At 48.9% G+C, this 27,298-nt stretch overlaps 8 protein-coding genes across 8 annotated transcripts; 6 read left to right on the top strand and 2 right to left on the bottom strand.

Annotated features, from left to right (window-relative positions):
* Positions 1 to 342: 342 nt before the first annotated feature.
* Positions 343 to 2,239, bottom strand: N7489_008168 (putative ab-hydrolase associated lipase; the record flags this gene model as incomplete). Its single annotated transcript, XM_056713918.1, has 2 exons — positions 343 to 778; positions 825 to 2,239. 2 exons carry the CDS (start codon positions 2,237 to 2,239, stop codon positions 343 to 345), a joined length of 1,851 nt encoding a protein of 616 aa, XP_056567633.1.
* Positions 2,240 to 2,618: 379 nt separating this feature from the next.
* On the bottom strand, positions 2,619 to 4,302 carry N7489_008167 (putative MFS multidrug transporter; the record flags this gene model as incomplete). Its single annotated transcript, XM_056713917.1, has 3 exons — positions 2,619 to 3,189; positions 3,248 to 4,065; positions 4,120 to 4,302. The coding sequence occupies 3 exons, from the start codon at positions 4,300 to 4,302 to the stop codon at positions 2,619 to 2,621; spliced, it is 1,572 nt and encodes a 523-aa protein (XP_056567632.1).
* A 5,181-nt stretch (positions 4,303 to 9,483) lies between these two features.
* N7489_008166 (arylsulfotransferase family protein) lies at positions 9,484 to 11,055 on the top strand (the record flags this gene model as incomplete). Its single annotated transcript, XM_056713916.1, has 2 exons — positions 9,484 to 10,320; positions 10,378 to 11,055. 2 exons carry the CDS (start codon positions 9,484 to 9,486, stop codon positions 11,053 to 11,055), a joined length of 1,515 nt encoding a protein of 504 aa, XP_056567631.1.
* A 2,538-nt stretch (positions 11,056 to 13,593) lies between these two features.
* Positions 13,594 to 14,764, top strand: N7489_008165 (endoarabinanase; the record flags this gene model as incomplete). The annotated part of the gene is made up of 4 exons (XM_056713915.1): positions 13,594 to 13,857; positions 13,956 to 14,432; positions 14,494 to 14,579; positions 14,629 to 14,764. The coding sequence occupies 4 exons, from the start codon at positions 13,594 to 13,596 to the stop codon at positions 14,762 to 14,764; spliced, it is 963 nt and encodes a 320-aa protein (XP_056567630.1).
* Positions 14,765 to 15,765: 1,001 nt separating this feature from the next.
* On the top strand, positions 15,766 to 16,842 carry N7489_008164 (putative glycosyl hydrolase; the record flags this gene model as incomplete). The annotated part of the gene is made up of 1 exon (XM_056713914.1): positions 15,766 to 16,842. One exon carries the CDS (start codon positions 15,766 to 15,768, stop codon positions 16,840 to 16,842), a length of 1,077 nt encoding a protein of 358 aa, XP_056567629.1.
* Positions 16,843 to 19,503: 2,661 nt separating this feature from the next.
* On the top strand, positions 19,504 to 21,244 carry N7489_008163 (cation diffusion facilitator family transporter; the record flags this gene model as incomplete). Its single annotated transcript, XM_056713913.1, has 4 exons — positions 19,504 to 19,582; positions 19,638 to 19,684; positions 19,735 to 19,821; positions 19,883 to 21,244. The coding sequence occupies 4 exons, from the start codon at positions 19,504 to 19,506 to the stop codon at positions 21,242 to 21,244; spliced, it is 1,575 nt and encodes a 524-aa protein (XP_056567628.1).
* Positions 21,245 to 21,943: 699 nt separating this feature from the next.
* On the top strand, positions 21,944 to 24,004 carry N7489_008162 (putative manganese ion homeostasis (Fr); the record flags this gene model as incomplete). The annotated part of the gene is made up of 2 exons (XM_056713912.1): positions 21,944 to 22,273; positions 22,349 to 24,004. The coding sequence occupies 2 exons, from the start codon at positions 21,944 to 21,946 to the stop codon at positions 24,002 to 24,004; spliced, it is 1,986 nt and encodes a 661-aa protein (XP_056567627.1).
* A 1,545-nt stretch (positions 24,005 to 25,549) lies between these two features.
* On the top strand, positions 25,550 to 27,241 carry N7489_008161 (sugar porter family MFS transporter; the record flags this gene model as incomplete). Its single annotated transcript, XM_056713911.1, has 3 exons — positions 25,550 to 25,647; positions 25,709 to 26,499; positions 26,556 to 27,241. 3 exons carry the CDS (start codon positions 25,550 to 25,552, stop codon positions 27,239 to 27,241), a joined length of 1,575 nt encoding a protein of 524 aa, XP_056567626.1.
* Positions 27,242 to 27,298: the final 57 nt, after the last annotated feature.

Raw genomic sequence — 27,298 nt, 5'->3', positions numbered from 1 at the left:
AATTCTTGGTGACATGAAAGCCTGAGGCGAATATACATAGTCACCTGACCAATGCTTGTACCTGACCGAAAGGGGTATACATAAGCACAGCGACAGTCGCCGCAAATTCGTACATAGGCATAGCTCTACAAATTTATAAACAGAACACATCCAAGTATGAAAAGCTGACGACAACTAACACTTGAAACCGTGTAGAGGGAAGATTCAAATTCATATAGCAATCGGGTACCATTATATGTGCATGAAACATCTGAACACACCTCTGTTACTCTAAACACCTCTGTTACTCTAAACTTCAAATGTTGTTCAGTCCAAGAATGTTATAGAGTAAGATATATAAATCTAACCTCTGTCTACCATGTCCAAGTTCAGTCCGCGCGGAACACGACATATCTGACGTGCTTCATCAGGCATAGTTGTCCAAATGACCTGGTTGACCTCCCTGCCAACTTGGTCGATCGCATCCATTGCCCACAGGACATCGAGATGTTCATATTCTTCAATGACCTTTGAATGAACGAGGCTCACGTGAGGCTCACGGCCACTTTGGAAGCGATTCAGAAGCCGGCGACCGTCAACAAGAGCATCGGCGCCTCCGATCCAGAATGCAAATGGAGGTGTTCTCGGACCATACCAGGGGCTCGGAGCTGGACTTCCCAAACATGCGTCTGCGGGATTGTCACCGTGCTCAGAAACGGGGTCTCGCATATGCGGGTTTGCGTTCGTCTCCTGGAGCAGCTCGTTCTCTGTGGACAAAATGCATTTATGTTTCGCGAAGCTGTCGCTCCCCCAACCACCAGCGCATCGACTCAGCACTGACGTACACAGGGGCGAACTGAAACATTCGATGGCGCAGGTCACGCTCCCAGCGCGTGTCAGACCAGTCGAACAAGAAGGAGAACACCCAATATGCTAGAGTTCCATATATCTTAGGCGGGAGGAGACGCCGAGCAGTCATCATGGACGGAATGAACGAGTGGATTCCAAAGACGAGTCGGAATATCGACGGTGGGAGAAGGCTCATGAATCGGAAATACGGTCTGCTGACAAGGGGGCCGGCATATGCAGCCGGTGCAAGCGCACAAAAGACTGAAATGTATTCACCCAACTCAGGACGATGTTCCTTGGCTAGAGCAACGAAGGTCTGCGTGGTCCCTTGGGAGTGGCACACGAGTCCTAACTTCTCGAAGCCAGTCTCGTAGATCACACGCGAAGTGAGTGCTGCAAGGTCCAAGGTCCCGAGATGGCGAATGTCCCAAGACCACATACGTGGGTCGCTGGTCGATAAAGTGACATGCTCTGGATGTGACCCACAGCGGTTATTCCCTAACCAAACGTCATATCCGGACTTGCACAGGTAAAATGCCAGACTATCCTCGTCGTTCGTACAGAATGCACCAGCGCTTTGCAGCAACCCATGGACCAACAGAACAGGATACCGACGGTTAGACTGTGAACGGGACGGATTTGGCGTTTTCGGCTTGGTGAAAACATCGGGCCCACGCTCACGCCGCTCTTCTAGTGATAACGCTTCATACTCTCGGGGATTGTACACATGCCATAGGGTGATGATAAAGCCGTCCTCGGTCTGGACACGAAATGTCTCCACATCGAGACCAACTCGGCGAGCATAGTAAGCGACATCACCAACTATAGGGTCCTTGCCTCCTTCCAACGATGGGCATTCTTGGCATTCTTCTGGTCCCTGTTCCTCATCCATATCCCTCTTTTGTTGGCGCAGAGTCCATCTCCGATCGGCCTTAGCCTTTGCCTTCCTGCGCGCCTGTTCCTCTGTATAGAACACCCTTTTTGTGTCCGGATTGGTTCCGCTCAATCGCAGACGAGCTTCCGAAATTGCGACTCCAGCTGTGTGGACCAGGGCCCCAACAAATATGACACCCAGAAAGCATAGCGACAGAAAAAGCGAGGCGACAATAAATATATAGTACTGGACTCTGCGCAACGCAGACGGAGGCCCATACGATCGCATCGGTGGGAAAAGCGGGTGTTCTGCAGTCAGGAAATCAAGGCCGGACGAAGGTTGTTTTTCTGTAAACGATGATGTCCCAGCAAAGGCCGTGGGCGACACAGCCTTGCTATCCTCAACCACCATCCCCTTCCCTTTCTTGTCAGGCTGTATTCGGTCTGGTTGAGCGTGTCGCATGGCCGAGCCGGCGTGACTCGTCTCCGCACGTGCGGTCGTTATGAGGGGCTCGAGCGGAATTGTTGTGACCGACATTGTCATGGATTTCGCTCGTCATCCAGGGTCCAAAGGGGACATTGTGATCTCTCTTTCTAGGCTCCGGGGGTGGCGACTGTACGGAGTACAAGAGTCCTAAAACATCATCAAGTATCACTGTGCATTGCTTCCGGGCCATGCATGCCAAGACCTTGGACCGAGCTATATCACGTGATCGATTCAGGGACACATGTGATCGTGGGCCTGGTTGGCCAATCAGAGATCACATGCGTATTGCTCTATAAATAGAATGGCGATGTACAACCCATGGTATACCTATTGTAGTTTCTGCAAAGTTCACAGACAAGGAGTGTCATATCTTGGATTCTATCAAAGGCCAGTATTACTTCTAATGCAAACACAAGGGGTATCAAACGCCTCAGACCTCGCCAACCCTTTCATTTCCCTCCGCTGCCATTGCTTCTCTTTCATCAAGCGTCAACTCACTCTTAGCCTCGCGAATTCGAACGAAGAAAACGACAATTAGAAGACCCAGTATCGCGAGTCCTGTTTGGTACCAAAAGACAGCCTTGTAGCTGTCCTTAGTACCCAACTCAGAAGTCTGGGTATGTACAATATCCGCGAAACCAAGCATGACAGCGATCCCCAAATGCAGCGTACAGTTGATCAATGCACCAGCTAAGCCTTGCCTTGCCTTTGGAAGGTTTGTTGTTATAAAGACATTGGCGAGATTGAAGCTGATGTCAATGCCCACTGTCCCGCATATCATCGCCGGGAATACGAAAGCCCAGTAATTTCCGCCAAGAGGGATGACGGCGAAAAACAACCCAGAGCCCACGTAGCCGAGGCATGATATCAACATAAGTATCGTTCCTGGGACTTTGTGGAAGATCATTCCTCCTCCGACTGAGAGAATAAGACCACCGACACCCATAGGCACAGCCCACGCCACGATTTGCATTGGCGAAGCACCCATTATGTCAGACATGCTATAGATGTTGTTAGTAAAAATCCCAGACTGGAAAAGACCTCCAGGGTATGACTCACTAAAGAACGGCATAGAGTAGAAATATGCCCAATGTGCCGTAAAGAAATAGCAGAGCGATGACCAGAGGCAGCATATACTTCACTCGGAACACGTCGCCAGGCAGAAGAGGGTTTTTCACGACCCATCCTTCCACGTAAACCATTATCCCGAGAAGAATGAGCCCAAGAACGAGGAACAGAGGGATATATGGCGTTTTCCATCCTTGTGGCGCGTAGGAACTGTCCGCAATAGCAAAAACAATGAACACGGCAGCCGGAACGGAAAGACATGCACCAGGCCAATCCATCCGGACGCCCAGTTGTCTCTTCTCGGAATAATCCCGGGGAATGGAGAAGAGTGACAGAACCGACGTGATGGCGGAGAGAATCGCTCCAATGAAGAAGTACCATCTCCAGGTGAGATATTCACCAGCTACTCCGGAGAAGAAAATCCCGACGAAGAAGCCGAGCGCTGCACATGCGCCATAGATACTGAAGACGATATTCTTTCTCGGTCCCGGTCTGTAGGTGCTACCAAGAACCATGATTCCTGATGGAAGAAAAGCGGCCAGAGCAAAGCCCTGCAATGCTCGGCAAATGATCAACATCAGCCATGTTTGGGAGACACCGCATAGAATTGAGGATACAGTGAGCCAAATGGCTCCTCCGCTGTAAATGATATATCCGCCGAACATGTCAGTCAATCTACCGAAGATTAGGAGGGTCGAGGTCACGACCAGTGATAATGCGGTAGACGGCCATATTGCGGATGCTTCGGGCAGATCAAGCTCTTTGACTAGTGTCGGAAGGAGGACATTTGAGCCTGAGATGTAGTATTCCTAGCGAAATGTCAGATTTTTCCTTATGGTGTAAGACCATCATCGATGACTTACTGCAAGGATTTGGGACATGAAAATCGAGAGACAGAAAGAAATCTCTGACCAACAGCCACGAAAGCACTTTGGGCGTTCTCTTCCCAATCTTTCCAAATCGGCAGTCTCTTGGTTTATTCTGGCCTGCTCCGGATCATGTGGCATGGCCTTATTGCCCGGGTCAGGGGCTTCTGGCGATCCCATGATACTTGGTCAGAAGTGTGTCTTTTGTCGTTGTCGGAGTACAAGTAAGTGGTGCACCATTGTATGTGTGATGTTGCAAAGATTTTTATAGCCATGTCAAGGTGGTGGCCGCGGGAGTTGGTGGCTATTTCTAAGCGATGACGCCCCAGCAACTACACACTACCCGACCCAGTATAATGACTATCTGATGAATATTGCCCGTTTCTAGAAGGCTGCTGGAATTTTTCGCACGAGGAAAGCAAGATGATTTGTGCATGCGAATGGATTCCGAGGTGCTAAATCTCCGCGCCAAGACTTCTACTTTGGGCTTCCTTTTTAGGAAGTTGTCGGGAGTGGGGCTGATGAAATCGGAGGCGACACCGGTCCACAGGTTGAGCATCGGTCTCGTTCAGGGGCTTCCCAAGGTTTGCAGGTGGACGTCTTCAGGGTTCATCCATAAAGAACAGTGTATGCAGTGTCTTGTTGTCGGCGCATACTCGTCGATGATGTTGGGCTCGAGATATCAGTGCCCAGCCGACTGGGTTTTGGCGTCTTCCAACAGCGACATACATACCGCCTGTCCTCTCCCTCCAGTAATAATGGAATCCGGCTTTACGTTCTGACAACATCACAGCCAAAGTAGCTTGATGAAACCAACAAGAACGACTGACATCTAGAACATTCTTGGCACGGTCCCTGATATGTTCAACCACATGTTTGGCCCCGCTTTGTTAGATCGTAGATTTGCTTATTTCTGGCTTCATTTTTCGGAATATTTGATGCATATAGTTCCGAAAGTGATATATCATATGCACGTGTTTCTACCCCACAGACTATATATGCAGCCTCCATGTTGGAAAAGAAACGTCATTGAAAGCAGGGTTCGCTATATGATATTTTCCGCTAGATGATATTTCCCTAGTAGTATATGTGCGTTCTTTGACTTTAGAAATTGTTGCAAATTAACCGCCCTCTGAAATTCATTTACAAAAATTACGCACACTCGCAAGCGAGGGTCCGCCACCCATATACAAATGTATCTTTTACTAGGCGGACCATACAAAAGATACCTAGAGAAATGCTGGTTTCTAACACTACAAGTCTTTTGAAAATTATTATAACCTGCCATATATAATAAACTGCTCTATTTAAATACTACATTCGAGTTTCAGCCTAGGTTTTAAGGAGCCCTCTCGTCGTGTCGCAATTTGATATTAGCACCTCTAACATAACATAGAATAAATAACGAGACGTAATACTGAATTACACGACATTTCCTAATGGACACCGACACACCGTATTTCCCGGACGAGCTGCGTCCATAAATTATCATTTCGTCAATTCAATCACCCACCATAGCACCGATCATCGACGCAGCAAAGATTGGAGGGCAGGGTCGTTTGCCACCACTCCCACTAAACATTCCAGGCGTGCCATCTCTATAGCTTGCTCCAGGGTGTCCTTGGGGCACAATCATTATCCTTCGTGTGTCTTTATGACATACCTTCCACTCATTCTCTTCGAATCATGATTTAAATCTTCTCCATGCGTTCTTGACAATATCCTGCTGAGACAGACGCACCACCATCCCTACCGTGGTTAATACATATCATTCTCGGACTCAAATAATTCCTGAATATTTACCATATTTCTTTCTGCGATGTATCAGATATGGCTTTTACCGAATGACTCAAAGCACTCATGGCGGAATTCGTCGATGGCGTGGTATCCACCAAGGACATTCACAGCACCAGGAGCCTGTGGTTGAAAATACAAATGTTAGCCTTCTGGACGATATTGACGGGACTTTGTGATACTTACATAATATAGGAACCTTGGAAGTCAGAGAGGGTTTGAACACGTAGGCACCGAGGCGCTGCCTGGGACCAGAGCTTAAGGACTGAAATAGGGACGTGTTTGACCCCAATGTAGTTCCCTAGAGCTGCGAGAAACTATTCCATCAAACGCTGCTGGTTGGTGTCATTGCATGGACACCAGTCTGTGGGGTATATAATATCAGGTGACTAAAGGCCGCTTAGTTGTTGATCAAGTGTGGGAGTGGGTTGTGTGGACAGGATTTCCTGTTCTGGATGGGTCCCCATGGTCTTGAGGACAATAGGAGGTCCTGAATCATAGTTGATGACCTGACCAAGATTTCAATAGTGTCAAATCCCCTTCAAAACGTTAATATATAATGTAGACTTCCCAACAGAAAAAAACATGCAAGGTCTAGGAAACGTGGACGTACTGGACAGAGGGGACTATATTTCCATCGGTAAAGAATTCCAAGTGGCGCTGTGACCCCAGGTACCGTGACATAAGGCTGAATTGCGCAGACTTCCAGTCGCTTGGTTATATAAAAGTCAGTCAGGTCCAATTCCCACATTCAGGCGTGCGATTCCTTCCTATCCTTGCATAGGGAGATATGAACCCGAGGATATCCCGCAACCGACGCCACTGCACCACTGGAGCTCTCTTGTGGACCCTGATACCCATCCCCGAGAGGGTCCCTAGGAGGAAAATAATCAATACGCCGTTTGGGGGAAACTTTAGATCCAGCAAAAGCTGGCACTTTTGTCTTACCTGCTATAACCGCACCATTATTGGTTGGATTGTCGGCGTATTCTGACTAATGAGACTGCTTCACGTAAAGCTCAATATAAGCACGGCCTTGTAGTATTGTTGGTGCCTCAGCCAGGTGCATATTGTCCTTGGTTGTGATTCTTATTCAGACTAGAGGCTGAGTGTTGCTTTCTTGGAGATAAAGGCGAGGGGGAGCAGCAATAGCCGGCTTAGACCCATTAGCGACCGCTGTATGTGATGGTCTGAATTTGATAGGATGCCCTTTCTCTTGACAAGTATCGTCCGTGATGACTGCAGTCGTAAAAGTTTCAAGCTCATCGAGATAAAGTCTCCATGCCTAGTGAAGCTCTCCGTTAAGCGCGAAGTAGGGTCCCTCTGCAACTGCTTTTGTCTTTCCAAGGTCAACTAGATTCAAGGAACGTGCCGCAATATACTCATCCACGTTCTTTCGTATCATTGGGTAGCTGATAGCTCAGACACTGATGACTGAACGACGATATACCCATCGAAACTGAAGATATCCTGTAACACATCATCTTCAGTAAGAAATCTGCTCAAGTTCTCCTGGATTGCCTTCAAGGATATCCCCGTACTCGGTAAATGAATGACAGTTGCCGGTATGAAGGATCCGACTGATTCCTAGCGTACATCGGGGAGTTTGCACTAAAATAAAATCGAGTTGAATCAGCCTTGGTTGGATCGTTCGCATTGCCGTGGTATATCTGTGTCAAAGGTGCTAGGGTGTCATGATACGCACTATATATATCGGAGCCTGGAATATCTGAGCGTAACGCTCCGATATAGTGGTGTTTTTGGCCTAGTGTGTAACTCACCAGTCCAGGGGCAGGTTGTAACATAGGGTTAGAGAAGTCTTCAAAGGGTTTGAATTGCTTTGAGAAGGAGACGAGACTTATGGGTGAAACCAGTTCTAATCTGACTGCAAACAAAGAGAGAGAGAGAAGAGAGAGAAGAGAGAGAGACAGAAGGATTGATTATCTACAAACAAACAAAACTAGCTAATATCCATGAATAGCTAGATTGACCCTGACAAACAAAGCATCCTCGGCCCTGTCTCAACATATTTTATCCCAACGTCTCACGTGTAGCCCAAACAGTGTCTGCTGTAAGCGAGCTGGTGATATAAGCAAATGGTGGCTGAATGTGGAGGCTGCCTTGAACCTGAAGATACGGCGTTTAAAAGGAGGGTGAGTACAGGTCATAGGTTTCATACTGAGTAGGTAGTTTAGTGGACTATAAGCCTGAGGCACCCGATAAGAGAAAATTGATGCCGTAAATTTTTAGTTAGCTAACTATGTAGTTAGTTACATGCAACTCCATCTCTGTCTTACTAGTACAATATTGGTTTTTCTTATATAACTGTCACAACTCTGGGCCCTACATCAATACTACCTATATCACTTATCTCCAATGTAGTTAAAATATACGCTCTAAATAACAGCAAAACTGGATAAAAATTAATAGTTTTTCTCTGGTGTAGTTATCCTACTAATAGTACTATATATAGAACTCTGAGCATTACCTCGGTAAAGTGAGCTTATTTACATGTATTCAATTCTTTTGGCCGCTAGAGTGCCTGCATTAACATGACGATTCAATTGGTACAAACCAATCAATCATAACAACAATACACACTTTGCCCGAGTTTACTAGTACTTGCAATCGTCCCTTAGCGCTCTAGGCGTATTCCCTGCGTTACCTAATGCCTAAGCTTAACAGCATTCACCTCCTCCAAATTCCTCACAATCCCACTCGTAACCGGACATAGTCGCATACCTACCCCAACCTTCTCACCCCCGCAAGCAGCAAGAATCAAACTCAAACCCGCAATTGCGATCCGATCCCCAACGCTAGACTTCTCCGCAAATGTCGGAACAATATTCTCATACGCGGTCTGAGCGTTCTCAATCAAGTCCTTCGACCAAACAGCCTGGTCAACACAAAGCGGGGCAGCCTTGAGATCCGTAGGCCTGTCACAGGCTGCACATCACAGGCGATTATATATGTTAGGGATATAGGGGAAGGAGTACGTGTCCTCTTTCAGGGACGGCTTCTTTCCATACCCTCTACAGCCAATTGAGCGAAGTTTACTTGTGTCTACAACTAGGTGGGAATGAACCTAACCTGGAGCATGGTAGAATGGCGAGCCTTTACGTCACACTACATCATAAAGATAGTTTATCCTTCAAAACTGTCTGCGTTGTATAGGAGTCAAATAGATAGGCCGCGGTCCGATAAGCGCGTGCATTATTATCCCAATTGCCCCAATCTATAAACTACCGATGACACTGCCGAGCCCCCACAACCCAACCCTAGCCCCAAACCCTAGCCCAGTGATTGTAATTTTCAGTTCTCCTATAGGGCCTCGGTTGTATATCCTATAATCGAGGGCATGGACAGAATTTTGATTGCCGAGGGCGTTCGCTCTTGACGTTAAGCTGGAGAGCATAATGCGGGGTTTAACATCTATCGCATTGCGGAGAAGAAGGACATGATACTGACGCGAAGAGCATAAATTTGGTCGTTCCCAGGTTCGGAATCAGTATGATCTGAGAATTACACGAGCAAACACATCGCTCTAAGTCTACCTCTTTTATCACGATGGGTCTATCAGCCATGGGGCGGTTTTCACAAGCTCTTATCCTATTTGCGAGCTGCTTCAGTTTTGCAAACTCCGCAGACGAAGAGCTATGGCCGCTGCAGAAGTTCAAAAGCTCGTCCATCCAAACACCGTTCATGAACGTCACCAAGATGGGCACGACAGAACCAGGTTACCTCTTCCTGACACCCCGCGATATCATCCGAGAAACAGGACACCCGGCCATTTTCTCAGACGACGGTCAGCTTATATGGCAGGGGCCCAATGGAAATTACTCAGCTCTACAGCCGCAGGTTCTCAAAGACGAACCCGTCATAGCCTACTGGTCTGGTGATGTAAGCCGTGGCTTTGGGTTTGGAGGGATTACTATCGTGAACAGTTCATACGACGAGATCCATAGGGTCACGCTGGACTGCAAGGCAGAGAACTTTGTGACAATCTATGACCCATTGACGTTCGATTCTTGTATTGATATCCACGAAAGTGAGATCACAGATAACGGCACCATTCTCGTGACTGCCGTAAATGTCACACAGGCGGACCTGAGTGCCATTGGTGGTCCCAGGGATGGATGGATTCAGGACGCACTCGTCTATGAGATCGATATCGAAACCAATGAGGTCCTCTTCCGCTGGAGTGCCTACGAGCACATCGACCAGGTGTCACTCAGGGATGTGCGCGCTCCGCTTGATGGATCTGGCGCTAACAAAACTGATCCATATGGGTACCCTCATCTCAATTCGATTGCCAAATATGGCGACTCGTACTTGGTGTCGTCGCGGTACATGTGCAGCCTCTTTTTTATTGCATCAAATGGCTCGGTGACATGGCAGCTCCATGTAAGCTTATTGGTCATTTCTTCATCTCTGGGAAACTGATATACTAACAAGATGCAGGGCCAGACTGGTGGTGACTTCGAGTTAGGGCTCGACACGAGCTTCTGCTACCAGCACGACGCGCGCTTCAAGTACCAGAGCGACGAACTAGTAACAATCAGCCTGCACAACAATGAACTCGCCAGTTTCACAGGCCACACCTCGCTAACGACGGGCATGGTGCTGGACGTGGAGCTCCAAGGCTCAAAACGAGTCACCTTGAAGAGTCGGATGTGGGATGCCACTGAACCTGTGTACGCCGAGTCACAGGGTAGCTATCAATCGCTCGGGAATGGGCACGTTTTGCAGCAGCATGGCGCGACGCCCAAGATTGAGGAGTATGATGAGAATGGGACAATCATTATGCGTGCTAGGTTTGGTTACGATCAAACCACGCAGACGTACCGCGCTTATAGGTACCCTTGGGTTGGGCGCCCGGCTACCAAGCCTGATGTTGTGGCTTGTTTAGATGAGAAGAACGGGAAGACTGCAGTTTACGTTAGCTGGAACGGGGCAACGGATGTGGAGTATTGGAAGGTGTATTCTGGAAGCTTGGTGAAGAAAACTGCTGTGCGGAATGGGTTTGAGACGACTATTCTTGTGGACGGGCTGACTAGTGGGAATTCTGTGGTTGTGGGGGCAGTCGGCGGTGTTGGTGATGGGATGAGGTCTGAATCCGCCACAGTCGGACAATGCTGACGGCAGAATTGTTGTCAGCTGCTTATATGTGGTTATTGTTACGTTAGCTTTGCACGCCTCCACGATTGAATTCTGCTTTTACTGGTGACCTCACATTGTCGAGAATGACACTATGCATATGGTTTGGCCGCAACGGCTAAACAAGCAACTATGAATTGACCAAGGTATTGTCGGGCATCCCACAGGCACCGTTGAACAGAAGACCACAATTGAACAAGCCTGCTGCAGAGGCTTCTCCATGCTTGATACACATGTGACCACCCCTAGGTTCGACCGAATTCCTTTCACGATTTTCATGAAAACTATGCACGATTCTTGTACGAACTCACCTTCCACTACTATCCTTATTTAGAGGGTTGTCTGTTATCAAGATGCCTAGAACTAAGATCTCTAAAACCGATAGGATTGCTAAGCGCAATCCTACTAAGCAAGGCCTATAGGGTCCCACGAACCCTATGGCGTACGGCCTCAACCAAAAGGCGATGATGGAAGTAAGGTGTATGGCCGGCGTATTGGTAAAATCACGATGGTAGAGACATAACCTACGCCGGACACAGAAGTATGTCAAGGAGTTCTGGGATTGTTGAATCTCACTAGTGTCACATGACCTTTCCCCATGTACATAGTTCACTCCTCCTCTTCTTCCTTTCCTCTTCACACCTCTCTTAGAGACCTCTTCTGTCACTCCGTACAACACTATATTGTACAGCCTTTTCATGATCTCGTTCACATCGTAGATCTTATCAGCGATCATGTCGGCATCCCCTACGTGATTTTTACTTTTACACGTGGGAATAAGGAAGTCATTGGTAGACTAGGCGTGGTCGCTGGGCAATTGAGGGTAATGGAGGAGTGCAGAAAGGTTGCTGCGAAGGATTTGATTGAGGGACACCGCGGTCGTTGAATTGTTTTGTTTTGTTTTGCTTTTTCATTGGGATTGTATAGGCCCAACATAATAAGTAACATGCTGTTAAGCTGGGTTCAAGCACTCGTCTGTGCCTCATAGTCATGATGCAATATATATAATTATGGGACCTCATGGAATTTGCCATTCAATTTCCTTCGGAGCTATTTCTAGAACTTAGGAGTGGGCAGTCTATTATAACATGAACTACTGTTTCTGGTGCCTTGGCTCATTGCCGTCAATACCTGGAGCCGTCTCGTTATTCCGGCTTGGTCGCGTTGCTCGTCACCGTGTTCGATCTCCCAGTAGCTTCAGTCACATCTGTCGCAAATCCTACGCCGCTGTCGTATGGTGGAGAAGTCATATACTCAGGTTAAAATACCGAGGAAATTGCACGGAATCCTTCGTAGTCTGGAGTTGATTAAGTTGAACGTCGGGAAATCGCCTCATAAGGAAGGACAGTCCCCGGATATCCTTGGCAAGGTTATATCTCGTTTCAGCCACTGTTGCTCCTGACGCACCAGCATCAGCCCTGCGATGTTCCGGTCCCACAAGGCTCAGGACCCGCTTTAGTATGTATCCACCGGCTACAGCTCCAGTTAATTATAGCAAGAACCACAATAGCTGTGACAATATGACATAGTTTGTTTCACCGGCGGCAGGACTTTACTTCGAGCCCAAAGCTAGTCCCCACGTAAGCACCTCCGCTTGAGATACTAGTGCAAGGGGTGAAAGGATTATGCGTGTCTCACCTAGGACGAGATGCTGTTTCGAACTGGCTGGCCTGTTATTGATAAAAGTTGCCAACTGGGTTGGATTGGATTACCGAATAGTTCTTAGCTCGATGGATTCAACTGTGGCGCCCGCCCCTGACTATGTCTCTCAATCCTCGAATGGTTACCATTGGTGGAACTAGTCTGATGCGCGAGGTGATTAGGGCTCACGCTAAGAAATTCAGATCCCGACTTGTCTGCTTGACGAATCCACTCGGGTAATTTCTCAAAGCGAAGAGGATCATCAAGCTTCCCCACTACCAGAGTACATATCCGATTGCCAGGATGGGCAAAACTCCTGGACGAGTGGGGCCACGTGCGAAAAAGTGGGACAAGATGCACTTACCCTCCTGTTTGTCATTTAGATTGACCATGTCGGATCATCTCTCTCATTTGGGAACTTTCCAGCGGAGAGTACGTGAAACATACTAATGGAGGAGCCTGACGGCCGACTTGTTGTTGGACCTCCGGCGGGGTAAAGGACGTCTTTCACGTAGACTTGGCAGAGCATACACACGGAGGTACCACTCCTATAATCTTGTATTCTACCAACCGGGAGTACTTCTGTCCTAATCTTAACCCCCCCTGGCCCCACACCAGTAGAGCCTTAATATGGGCGGTGTGAGGTGACATGCTAAGACTAATGCGTACTGACTGTATATTTTATAGTAGTTAGCAATTTCAGGCTCATATAAATGGTATATTCAACACGCCCCGCTCACAATTAGTCTATTCTTGGCAGAGCCACATTGAGAGACTACTTACGGAGGGGAGGTAGAAGCGGCAACCTAGGTCTCCCCTATATATATCTCGCATGGAAGTCTATTCTTTCAGTCACACCTCCATCTATTTCTGCTAAACATGAACCTACAATATTCCTTTACTTTGGCCTTGCTTCAGGCTGCGGCCGTTTATGGTTACGCGAATCCCGGAGCTTGTTCGGGTGCCTGCAACATCCATGATCCTACTTTGATCCAGGACGCCGACGGAACGTACTATCGCTTCTCCACGGGCGGTGGCATTTCCTATGCTTCTGCTTCATCCATTGAGGGGCCCTGGACAGGTCGTGGATCCGTATTGCCCAGCGGATCCTCGATCGACAATTCCGGGAAGAATGATCCTTGGGTACTTATTTCTTTCTTTCATTTAGCTGAGATGCACCTCCATTATTTATCTTCCCGCGCTGTCTATTCAATGATAACTAGGCCGCTAACAATCCTTAGGCCCCTGATGTGCAAAAAGTGGGTGACCTTTACCACGTCTACTACTCCGTATCGACCTTCGAGACCCAAATCTCTTCCATTGGCCTTGCGACCTCCGAAACCATGGAAGAGGGTACTTGGACTGACAGGGGTTCGATTGGAGTTGACTCCAAAGAGGGTGACCAGTACAACGCGATCGATGCAAACCTCCTGATCGATGGCAACACCAACTACATGATCTTTGGATCATTCTGGCAGAACATTTTCCAAGTTACACTAAATGGGGACGCCACGTCTTCGACATCGACACCGGTTAATGTCGCGTTTGACCCGGCTGGTACACATCCGGTTGAGGGAGCTTACCTGTACAAATACGGGGATTATTACTACCTATTCTACTCATGGGGCAGCTGCTGCAAGTATGATCAGGGTATGCCCGCGGCAGGGGAAGAGTACAAGATCAAAGTTTGTCGGTCAAGCAGTCCGACTGAGGGCTTTGTGAGTTATCCTTTTTCTCTTCCAGTTATGCAATCTGTAAGGCGCTTGGCTAATGACGCAGGTTGATGCGAACGGTGTTGCATGCACGGAGGGCGGTGGCACCGTCGTCCTGGAAAGCCATGGTAATGTCTATGGACCTGGTGGACAGTAAGTGGCGTCAATCTCTCTTTCAGATTATATCCACTAACCATCGTAGGGGTGTCTACACCGATCCGAAGCTTGGCCCTATCCTTTACTACCACTACGTTGATACGACCATTGGCTACGCTGACTCCCAGAAACTGTTCGGATGGAACGTCATTGATTTCTCGAGCGGATGGCCTTCGGTCTAAGAGGATGATCAGGCCCGGTGGTGAGAAATATCGTGTACCTGATGAGAGGCTACGCAAGGAGGAATGTCCATGGAGAAAGACTGTGTTGCACTCCGAGCGAAGCCCGTGGACAAAGAGAAGAAAGGAAGGAAGAGAGAGAGCCAGAGCTAGCTGACTATCTTGCCGTGTCACCCATTGGTTGCCCCAGACATTCAACAGTGCCTAGTTCAGTCTTGTGTGGCAAATATATTTCAATACCAGCGCGGTGTAGGCTCAAAAGCCTCCTTGTTTTCAGCTTGTTTTTGTCACCTTTTACTATCCCCGTCTATATATATATTTGGGTATCGGCAGGTTTGCCCCATTAAAAGCATGTCGTGGATATCTACGATCCTAGACCAAAAGGTTAATGTGTAGTTACCCATCGTATCTCCATGAATAGCCTGAATCTTCGGCGTAGAGTCTCGTCCCTTTTTCAGTCCGAATACGGCTAGTGTCAAGCAACCCTTCGCTCCACCACTCCGTATTATCCTACCTAAGCTCGGTAATAGTAAGCTACTAGTATTACCCCAGGAAAAGAGAACGGGACTACCTATTATACTCTAGATATATACTATTTGTTGGATGCCTGAGGCATCACCATGTGATAGAACCTCCATGTATGATAGCTCTCTCTCTCCTTTCCTCTCTCTTCCTCCTCTCCTCGTGCAAGATCGTCAATACAGACAGTGCTTTTCTCCATTCATTCCATTTCCATCCAGATTGCACCTCCATTACTATTAAAGATAAACAATCTCAATATCAAAACTGCCGAGGACCGTTACAATCATGCCAAAGCACATCGTCCCTAAGATAGTAAGCTCGTATACGGGGTGTCCCCTTTTAGGAATCTTCAACGACGATCAATCTAATCAATGTAACATCCAAACAAAATTGGGGTTTCCCAAAGTGTACATAAACCCCGAGTAGCTCTATATAGCCAATGATAGCCACGAGTTGGACAGCTTAAACAGCCTACAATCAAAATGAAGTTCTCAGCACAACTTCTATTTCCTTTCTTCTTCACTCTCGCACCTTCAGCTTCGGCTGCTTCCCCTGGCGATCTTCAAGCGCAAATTGGACACCATGTCATATACTCTTACCCCGGCCTCGAGCCACCAGCCCACCTCCTCGACCTAATCGCGGAAGGAAAGGTCGGCGGTGTCATAATCTTCGGCGAAAATGTCAGCGACAACCTCACAACCACAATTGACAACCTCCAGAATACCTATAAGCAGAGTCCGTACTATTCAGGCAGTCCTTTATTCATCATGACAGACCAAGAAGGCGGCAAAGTGCGTCGATTGCCCGGCGGGCCAGTAGAGAGCGCTAAGAAAATCGGCCAAGCCGCCAATCCAGAAGTGGCAGCAACACAGATGGGCAAGAATGCTGCGAGCACCCTGGCGACATACAAGAACAACGTCAATCTAGCGCCTGTGTTGGATGTTTATCGCGAGGCCGGAGACTTCGCCGATGCCTCCGAGCGCTCTTTCAGCAACTCATCCCGCGTCGTTGGAACATGCGGGTCGGCATTTATCAGCGCGCAGCAGTCGGCCGGTGTCATCGCGTCCGCTAAGCACTTCCCTGGCCTTGGTGCAGCAGGTGCAGGCGAGAATACGGATTTGCAGCCAGTCACCATCGACTTGACCATCGAAGAGCTGCGGAAGGTCGATATGGCACCGTATACCGAGGCGATCGCGGCTGGTGTGGACATGGTCATGACTTCGTGGGCTGTCTATCCTGCTTTGGATCCGACCTACCCGTCCGGGCTGAGCAAGACAATTATTCAAAATGAATTGCGGGGTAGACTTGGCTTCAAGGGTGTCACTATCACCGATGCTGTTGAGGCGGGGGCGCTAGAGGCGTTCGGCGATCAGGCTGCTCGTGGGTTGTTAGCTGCGCAGGCTGGTATTGATATCTTGCTTGCATCTAAGAGGGACGTCACGCAGGGAGAAGATATATATAATGCTCTGCTTGGTGCGTTGGAGGATGGGTCGTTGGACCAGGATGCTTTTTCTGCTGCGACCCGGAGAATCCTGGAGGTTCGGAAGAAGCTTGTTTAGATAGATGACAGTTCGTGTGTTAGCAAATGTAGATAGACCGAAGCTGTATTGTCAATTAGATTTGGACAAGGAAATTCCGCCATATGTTTTATTGCGCCTGTCCCAGTGAGATCTTGAAGTAAGGCCGAGAACGGTGGCCAATTGCGAGCACTGTCCCAGTTATGTATAGTTAAGCCTTCCAAGGTTTGTATGCCGACCGCCATCTAAGCCTGCACGCATACCTGGGCAGATCTTGGCTTATCCATGTCAGGGACAACCTTGGAAAGAACCTTTATTCTCACTTCAGATAACGCCAAGGCTACCTACGGTATGTACCTGATACCCTCCCCTCCCCCTTCCCCCTTCCTCCGCCCACAATTCAAAAAATTGCTCGCATTGCAACAATCACCACCGCTGATCACTTTTAGACTAAAAAAATGATGCTGAAGCGATCAAAAACATGACCGACGCAGGGATCGAACCTGCAATCTCTTGATTCGTAGTCAAGCGCCTTGCCATTGGGCCAGCCGGCCAGCTGTGGTGTGATTTAAAAAAAAATGTGGACTTCTAAGCGGCAGTGATCTGGGACCCACTCACTCTTTCGACGTATCTTTAATCCCATTGGGTAACCTATCATCGTCACGATTGACCTATATTGACCTTTTTTTCCGTATATAAAACTACTTTAAGGGTGATACAGTTACCGATTGTTTCTTTCGTCTTGTTTGATATGGATGCCACCGTTTTACGCATAAGTTATTTACGTCGCAATAGCTAGGAGCATCATATATCTTGTCATCCAGTGGACGTAAACCATCCAATGCCTATTCTATATTGCTTTCCAGCCCAATAGGTCTCCACACGTATAAAATGCCAATGGGCGTCGACATATATGCTAGGCGACTCACGCGGATGAACTAGCGTGGTATAGAAAGTGGAATACGCACTCGGAGAAATAACTACAACATAAATTGACCTTTCCACATAGAAGGCTGCTATAGGTGGGGATTAGCGCTGTCTTCCGCGCGGTGAATCTGGCAGCCCACATAGTTTGCCAACGGCGTTAAATGGCTTGTGCGACTAGTTTAGTGCCAGAAAGGTGAAATTTTAGAAGACATACTTCATCACGTGGCCGTGTATATTGCTTGCTCCTACGTTACATAGTAACTGTGGGGGAATTTTACTTATATAGGCATAATGCTGGGGCAAACACAGCCGGCGACAATATCCAACTAGACCAATGTTGTTCCGAATACGTGAATACAACATAGAGACACTTGCCTTTTATTTTGCCTCATCGGGTCCACTATTTTAAGTTTCATATTGCATACGGAACGTGTATGCCGATGGAGTAGCGCTAAATGTTCTAGTCTAAGAAGAAAAAAAAAGGCTGCGAGTTACGGCTTTTGAATTACGGGATATCCGGTGCCGTTTCCCAAGACCTTGGCGAAGTGTATACAACAAATCCTTGTTGATTACCAATTGAATGAGACACGTTTAAATCGAGATTTCCATAAAATCCAAGTGCCGTATACCACATATATACATCCGGTTTACATACGAATTTAGACCCCCAAAGTTTCTCGTAGGATTTATTTTCTGTACAAATAGCTTCCTGACCTATAACAGCCTCATATTTTTATAGAAGCATCATAATTGGCCAGATTTCAATCCGAGAGAATTGCCGCTACTCTCGGAGAGCGACCTTCTCAGGGTTTGGACCGAGCTTCTAAGAAGTGGGGATTGATCAGTGTGGTATTGTGATTGGTTAAAAGCCTTAACTCAGCTCCGTTATAACGGAGTTTCTATAGGAGACATTTAGTAAGGAGCGATAACGAAATTAGTATGGCGGATTAATTGGCGCTTCTGTAGCTGGTCGTTATAACCGGGTATCCGTTTTAACCAGCTTTATTGGAATGGGGGCCGAACGAGTACAAAGTGGTACCTTGCTATGAGTTAGCCGCATAAGTGGGTATTATCAAGAGCATAGAGAGTCAAGCGATACCTATAACAGCCGTAGTGCAGCTGTAGTGACCAGTCCCACAGAAACTAGTTGGTTTCATAATAATTCCGGTGTGCTACCATATGTAGATACATGTATCCATACGGCTATGTCCTTTCACAGATCTCAAAGGACATAGGCATACGACTTAGGTTCCCGTCAGTCTAGAGTAGCAGTGTATATCAGGATCTGAGGATAGGAAGAGATTCGGGATTGGCTGGGAAACTGCAACGATGAAATAATGAAGCTCCGGTCCAATGGGAGATTTCCTGTAGGGCTAGACCGATCAAGTACTCGGGAGGTGGGCCCCGGTGGCTCTTTGGGAACAAGTTGTGGAGATACAAAACAAGCAAAATTTTGCTTGAGAGCAAAGCAAATCTCTTTGAGACATACTTAGGTACTGACTCATGTTGCCTCGAAAGAAAGCGCAAAAAAGTAGTTGAAAGAAGTGTCGCCACCACGGACCAGACCGGAGGTGTTTCCGCCCTGGCCGTTTTAGCTCCACTGCCGTCAGTCGCCTTGATCGGTTTATTTTTCATCCTTTCAGCCCCTCCATATCTTGGTCATTCCCTTTTCTTTCCCATTTTCTTTACAGATTCTCTCTATCCTACAGCTTATTAGCAACCTACACCTTTTATTCTGTGGAGCTCTGACTGAGCGCGCCGCAACAAGCCACCATCATGGGGCTGTCCAAAACGAACAGGATCTTGATCCTGCTGGTCATCGACACAGTGTTTTTCTTGCTTGAATTGATCACTGGTTCGTATTTGACAGCTTGATCGCATGCGACAGGGTTCTGACAATTGTTTCCTAGGTTATGCCGTCCACTCCCTTGCCCTTGTCGCCGATTCTTTCCATATGGTACGCTACCATCTACGATCTTGCGGTTCGGCTGAGACTAACCAGAATAGCTGAATGATGTCTTATCGTTGTGTGTCGGATTATGGGCCGTGAAGGTTGCGAACCGAGAGACCTCCTCCAACACCTACACCTATGGCGTAAGTTGATGATCAGTGCCGGTTCCGGAGGACGATCTGACAATTGGATTTATCTATACAGTGGCAACGAGCGGAGACACTTGGTGCCTTGGTCAATGGTGTGTTCCTAGTCGCTCTGTGCATGTCGATCTTCTTGGAGGCGACGCAGCGGTTGTTTGAACCCCAGGAGGTGCAAAACCCCCGATTTGTTTGCATTGTTGGCTGCTTTGGCCTGGCGTCCAATATCATTGGGTTGGCGCTATTCCATGACCACTCCCACGGGCCCGGCGGGGGCCACGACCACGGCGACACCCACGATCACGAAGGGCACGACCATGATATCGAGGCTGGTGAGCATGATCACGAGCCCACACCGATCGCCGATCAGAGTGAAAGCATGGCGGGGGCTACTGCTGGCTATGGCAGACCCGCAAGCTTGCCCCAAAACTCCCTCACCAACTCTCCCACGGACCTTTCCCGAAAACGCCGCGATGCACAGACCCGTGGCCTAAGGGGATACAGCACTTCGAACGGACGCGGATTCGTGAGCCCGGAAGATATTCCCGTGCTTCCTGAGAGACTGAGACAAGGGATTATCGCGGCCAGCCAATACCGTAATGAACAATCGTCGGACTCGGAGAATGGTCATGACGAGGATGAGATTCCATCTGAGCGCTCAGGTCTTCTGAGTCACCGCGATCGATCTACCAACTATACCGACGAGGATGGAGCTCCGAATAAGGTCCACGACCACCGCGATGAAGATGTCCACAAATCTCACAACCATGCTCAACCCAAGCCGAAGGACCATAAGAAGGGTCACAGTCACGACCTCAACATGCGCGGTGTCTTCCTCCATGTTATGGGAGACGCCCTCGGAAATATTGGTGTGATTGTTTCTGCCCTTGTTATCTGGTTGACGGACTATGAATGGCGCTTTTACGTCGACCCGGGCATTTCCCTCGTCATCACATTCATCATTCTTGCGTCTGCCATTCCGCTTTGCAAAGCCGCCTCGCGTATCCTTCTTCAGGCCGTGCCCCCTGGTATGAGCATTGATCATATCAAGGAGGACATCGAGCGCCTTCCCGGTGTCATTGGTTCACACCATCTGCACGTTTGGCAACTCAGTGACACCAAGATCGTGGCTTCGATCCATCTCCAAGTGGACACCGAGATCAAGGGCGAAGGATCGGAGAGATACATGCGTCTGGCCAGACAGGTGAGACGTTGTCTCCATGCCTACGGTATTCACTCTTCCACTATCCAACCAGAGTTCGCTCCAGAAAGTGATGTCGAAGACAATGGACAAGGATCATCCCGGGACACCGATGAGCACGTTCCCAGTCGTGCTGCTAGTGTTCGGGAAGGTGACCCTCAAGCGTGTCTTCTGGAGTGTGACCCGAACTGCGCCCGGGGAGGCCAGTGTTGCCCCAAAAAGTGAACTTAACTCCTCACGTGGTGACCTTCAATGCACATTCGTGTCCCGTTGGTTACCATGACCCCCAAAATCTCACCCCTACGGTTCTTTTCTATCCAGATACCCTATCTTTTATCTTCACCTCTTTGCCCGGGCTGGTTTGCAGAGACCCGCCCTACTCATTTCCATAATAATTGTCTGGTTTTAGAAGTGGTAGTCTCTCTTGGGCCTACCGGTTTTTGGGAAATGCATGGCGAAGCATGGCAACACATGCTGTGTAATATCATCCTAATTGCGGACATAGACCCGCTGACCCGCTGTATCCTTTTGATGGTATTATGTACTCCTATTTATCTCTAATTCAAGACCAGACCTCCGAATCAGCATTGGAAATGTACGTAGGTATTTACCTTGTCACATATATTGTAGACAATATTCTATTTAAGGGTGCACACGTGACCTCCCATGCCTGGCGATCGACACATCTCGACCCGAAGCTTAAAACAATCGCCAGTTCTGCAAATCCCCCTGTTTTCAACTTGAACACCATGTCATGAACCTTTTCTTTTTCCTTTTCGATCCTGCGCCATTCATTCTTTTTGGTTCATTTTAGTCATATGCCCAGAGCATGACCAGTCGTTCCTTTTGAACATCAGCCCCGTTTTGTCCGGGGTCGAGCCACCCTGTCACTTAATTTAGCCTCGCTGTTCAGCTAAGTCAAACATGACCTTCGCTTACCCACGCAACACGGGCGCTTCTTCCCTTCCCTCCTTCAACCAATCGAAGTCGTCGAGATCGTCAAATATCCTCAGTCGCGTATGGGACGGCATCCCCCCGCAGGCAAAACAATGGCTTCCCGGGAGTCTCAACCGGGGAACTGGCAGAAACCAGGATAGTGAGGGGATAAAGATAACGGCTATCAATCTTGTGAAACGTATATTTACGATATCCAATGCCATTATTTTGCTGTGGATATTCTCGATTCGGTGGGGTGAACGGACGGTATTCCAGGACAGCATTAATAAATGCCTTTGGGATAACTGGGAGGAATGGGTAAGTTGATGGTGGCACGTCTGCCGCAATTCAGTCTATTTGCGTCGGTTGATACTAACACTTGAATGTCTTTAGCCTCAAGGCGCCACCCCACATCATATTGCTTTTGTCGCCGACCCCCAACTCGTTGATCCCCACACTTACCCCGGTCGACCATGGCCTCTGTCGACGTTGACGGTGAAATACACAGATCAGTACATGCGACGATCATTCTCCTTGATACAAGATCACCTCGAGCCGGACTCAGTGCTGTTTCTTGGCGACCTTTTCGACGGCGGCAGAGAATGGGCCACGGCTACAAGTAGTAGCCCCGAAACGCGGTGGAAGAGGTATAAAGACTCCTTTTGGAAGAAGGAGTATAGGCGATTTATTAAAATTTTCGTGGACCCTTGGGTGAAATTAGTGAAGCCACCTGTCGATGGACGAGGGCGCAGAATGATTGCTAGTCTACCTGGCAATCATGATCTCGGGTTCGGTAACGGCATCCAAGGACCCGTTCGTGATCGATTCGAGTCCTTCTTTGGTAACCCCAACCGCGTCGATGTTATCGGGAACCATACTTTCGTTTCGGTGGACACTCCTTCGCTGAGCGCGATGGACCAACCCGATCCATTGACGGGCAGTTCTCCCACAGCTAGCGATGAAAACCGTTCCCTCCGCCCGATCTGGAAAGACGCGGACGACTTCCTGGATAAAATGGCTATTCACAAGGCGAAGGCGGAAACGGAAGAGCTGCGAATGCTGCAAAACCAGACTGAGGGGCATAATATATTCGATTATCGGGTTGTCGACGCTATTGAGCCCGTCATCCACCATAAGGCTCAGCCAGCAGGCGTCGGCTTTCCCACTATTATTCTCACACACGTCCCTCTGTACCGCAAGCCAGCTACCCCCTGTGGTCCTCTCCGCGAACGATACCCGCCGGCTTCATTGGACGAAGAACTGGCAGAGGACGAGCCTAACTCTCTAAGAATTGCTGGAGGCTATCAGTACCAGAATGTCCTAACGCAAACCGTTTCCACAGAACTGGTTTCCAAGGCAGGACCCAACGTCGTCCAGGTGTATTCCGGTGACGACCATGACTACTGTGAAGTGTCTCATCGGGAATTCAACGGCTCGCCCAACGAGATCACTGTCAAAAGTTTTTCCTGGGCGATGGGGGTCCGCCAACCGGGATTCGTACTTACCAGTCTGTGGAATCCAATCGACCCCAAGACAGGCAAGGCCATCCAGGACGGATCACCACCGACTATCCAAAACCACCTCTGTATCCTCCCAGACCAGTTGGGGATCTTCATTTACTACCTCACCATCCTAGGCCTCAGCGTCTCCGTCCTCCTTCTCCGTTCTATCTACCGCGTCCTCTACACTCCAGAACCATCCCCAGCCGGCGCCATTCTCCCCCTCTCCGAGTGGCGTTCCCTCCCACACCAGTACCACACCTCCGGTGCGTCCAGCTCTACTCTCTCATCGGCGGGTGGTTTAGCCAGCCGCAATGGCATGGCAGCCTCCACCCGCTACCCCGGCACTCAATCCCCGCAAGATGCTTATCGGGGTACAGACGCGGATCTCGGGACTGTTACCTCAAAGGAAAAGGCCGCATGGCGCCCCGCCTCGGCTACCCGCCCCCGCTCGACGGTATCTCTCATCGTCCGGGATCTGTACCACTCCATCAAGTATGTGGCGCAAGTAGTGCTGACTGTGTATTTCATCCTGATCTGGCGCTGGTAGCTAGTCCGGCCAGTCTTTTTTCCTTTTTATTCAGCGAGCATAAACATAATAGACAAGCATTTCGCCAGAACTTGCCGTATTGGTGTACCCCTAGTTTCTGATGTGATCGTGTGATCCGTTCCTAGCACTAACCTCGTGATACATAAAAATAGGGGCAAGGTAGAATGGGCAACAGCTAACGCCTTAGTTCCCGAGCCGCCACTTCTCGCCAAAAATCTCACCAAAATCACCGGCACTGACCGGCATGTACTTATCCCCCGAGCCCAACACCGGTTCAGCTACCCACAGGCCTCGGGTGTCTCCGACAATTCCCCGTGGGTCGTTAGGTCGGGATAGCTTCGGGTAGTCTGTCCAATCGACGACTCGGGAAAAATAGCGCAATCCACGGACAAGCCAATTGTTTGGCTTTCCCCGGCCATCTTGGCGCTGCCATGTCCTCGGAAAAGTGAAACTACGAAACGGGGAAATTAATCCTTCCATACTTTCCTCTTCCCAATCTGGCGCCGGTGAACAGTGAAGAGATCATGACATCTTCCATTATTGGTTCTCAGAATCTCGGGCCCCTACTCCGTACAGGTCTGGGGAAAATTTTGGTCTGGGGATGAGGGGAAAAGATGGGGGAATCTCAATCGAACGTTTCAAAGTATCTGTCTTCCAAACTATTGTATTTGTGTAATGTTTATATGTAATACAATCCACCCTGTAACCATATCGAAGACCAAACCAATTTAAAATCCCGTAAAATTACATAATGCGAAAACAATAATAAGAGAAGCCGTTGCCTTCCCCCGATGCGGGACGCCGATACCCGATCGGCATTGGCTCAATTCGGTCCCCCCTGTTTTCGGCCTGTCATGTGGCATGTAAGGGCTATTTCCGTCCCGTATTCCTAAGACATGTGTTTACACACTGGAATTGCTTAAATCGCCACAATCTGATGCAAGACTACGTACACTCCATATCCTCTGTAATTTCGCCGATCCGACTGTGCTCGGCAAATGCAACGCAGGTCGCAAACCCTGTACGAGGTAAGGTTCAGCGTGAAAAAGACAAACAAGAAAAACTCGGTTCAGGCGTCGAGCCAATTTGGAGCCAATTTGCATTGGGCCAATGAACAGCCCGGTAGAGTCCGGGGGCTGAGCCGCTAAACCGCATTAGTTTCTCCAGTTTCGGTCTAAACTCTATCCCCAGGCCCAAAACATCCAGAAATCCGTGGAAATGGGGAAAATGCTATTCTGGGATTGGACACATTCGGATTTTGACCTTTCAGGGCCCCGCTGTTTTCGGCCGGGGTTTTGTTGATTGCAAATTTTCCCCAAGGCCGGGGCCATGTGGTTGAGGATTTGGGGGACCTGGGGAAGTACAAATAGAGGGAGTTGGCCTCCAGGTTTTTCTCTTTCCCTTTTTGTTTGTATATTTCACTCTACTTTTTTCAACCTTTTCTCTCTCATCCTCTCTCTCTACTACATCTTCTATACATCTTCTCTATATTCACCCACATACACCTACTTGGATTGAACTTACTTCTCTCTGATCACAATCACAATGGGCTTCGCTTTGAAGAGGCCAGATGATGCCGTGGGCTCTGCTGCCCCGGCTATTATGATTGGATTGTTCGTTGCATTCGGTGGTGTTCTCTTCGGGTATGTGCCACTCACAAGTTCTATACTCCTATTCTCAAAGACAGGTCTAACAGTTATCTAGATATGACACAGGTACCATCAGCGGTATCCTCGCTATGAAAAAATGGCGCGAGATGTTCTCAACCGGCTATATCAACGAGAAGGATAACTGGCCCGATGTCACCTCCTCGGAATCATCAATGATTGTCTCTCTCCTCTCAGCTGGAACTTTCTTCGGTGCCCTTGGCGCCGCCCCTATTGCCGATAAATTCGGTCGACGATGGGGTATGATTATGGAGTGTGTCGTCTTCTGTTTCGGAGTCATCCTCCAAACCATCGCAACATCTATCCCCCTCTTCGTGGCCGGTCGTTTCTTCGCTGGTCTGGGTGTCGGTCTCTTGTCCGCAACAATCCCTCTCTACCAATCTGAGACCGCGCCCAAATGGATCCGTGGTACAATCGTCGGCGCATACCAACTCGCCATCACAATCGGTCTCCTCCTCGCCGCCATCGTCAACAACTCCACCAAGGACCGTGACGACACCGGCTGCTACCGTATCCCCATCGCTGTCCAATTCGCCTGGGCTATCATCCTCGTTGTCGGCATGCTGATCCTCCCTGAAACCCCTCGCTTCTTGATCAAGCAAGACCGCTACGAAGAAGCCACTAAGGCCCTCGCTCGTCTCCGTCGTATGGAAATGAACGACCCCGCCGTCGTCGCCGAGCTCGCCGAGATCCAGGCCAACCATGACTACGAAATGAGCCTCGGAAAGGCTTCCTACATCGAGATCGTCCGTGGAACCCTTGGCAAGCGTCTTGCAACTGGCTGCGCCGTCCAGGGTCTGCAGCAGCTCGCTGGTGTCAACTTCATCTGTATGTCTCCCCTTACCTCGACCACCCTATCCACACCTCACTAACCAAATCCACAGTCTACTACGGCACAACCTTCTTCCAGAATTCCGGAATCCAAAACTCCTTCATCATCACCCTAATCACCAACATTATCAACGTCGTCTCCACCTTCCCCGGTCTCTACATGGTCGAGAAATGGGGTCGTCGCCCTCTCCTCATGTTCGGTGCCGTGGGCATGTGTGTCTCGCAACTGATCGTCGCCATCGTTGGCACAGCCATCAACAACGATGTCTCGAACAAAGTCCTCATCGCCTTCGTGTGCATCTACATCTTCTTCTTCGCCAGTTCCTGGGGTCCAGTCGCGTGGGTCGTGACAGGTGAACTGTTCCCTCTCAAGGCCCGTGCCAAGTGTCTCTCCATCACCACCGCCACCAACTGGCTTCTCAACTGGGCTATTGCCTACGCCACCCCGTACATGGTGAACAGCGGAGCTGGAAATGCCAATCTCCAGTCCAAGGTGTTCTTCATCTGGGGTGGATTCTGCTTTATCTGTGGTGTGTTCGTTTACACCTGCATTTATGAGACCAAGGGCCTGTCGCTTGAACAGGTTGATGAGCTTTACTCTAAGGTTCCCCGTGCTTGGAACTCGGTTGGTTGGGTTCCTTCCGTCAACTACACTGAGCAGCTTGAGATTGATGCCGGTGAGAAGAAGGCTGAGGTTGCTACGCACCATGAGAGTGTTGGCGCCAAGGCTGAGGCTTGATTTTGATGTTCTTACGATTTTCTTTTTGTGATTCTTTGAGCGTGGCTCTTGAACTAG

Source organism: Penicillium chrysogenum (assembly GCF_028827035.1).
Source record: "Penicillium chrysogenum strain IBT 35668 chromosome Unknown utg000004l_segment0_segment0, whole genome shotgun sequence".
NCBI classification, from domain to species: domain Eukaryota; kingdom Fungi; phylum Ascomycota; class Eurotiomycetes; order Eurotiales; family Aspergillaceae; genus Penicillium; species Penicillium chrysogenum.
The sequence above is the reverse complement of the archived record's forward strand: the minus strand, read 5'-3'. Positions and strand labels throughout refer to the sequence as shown.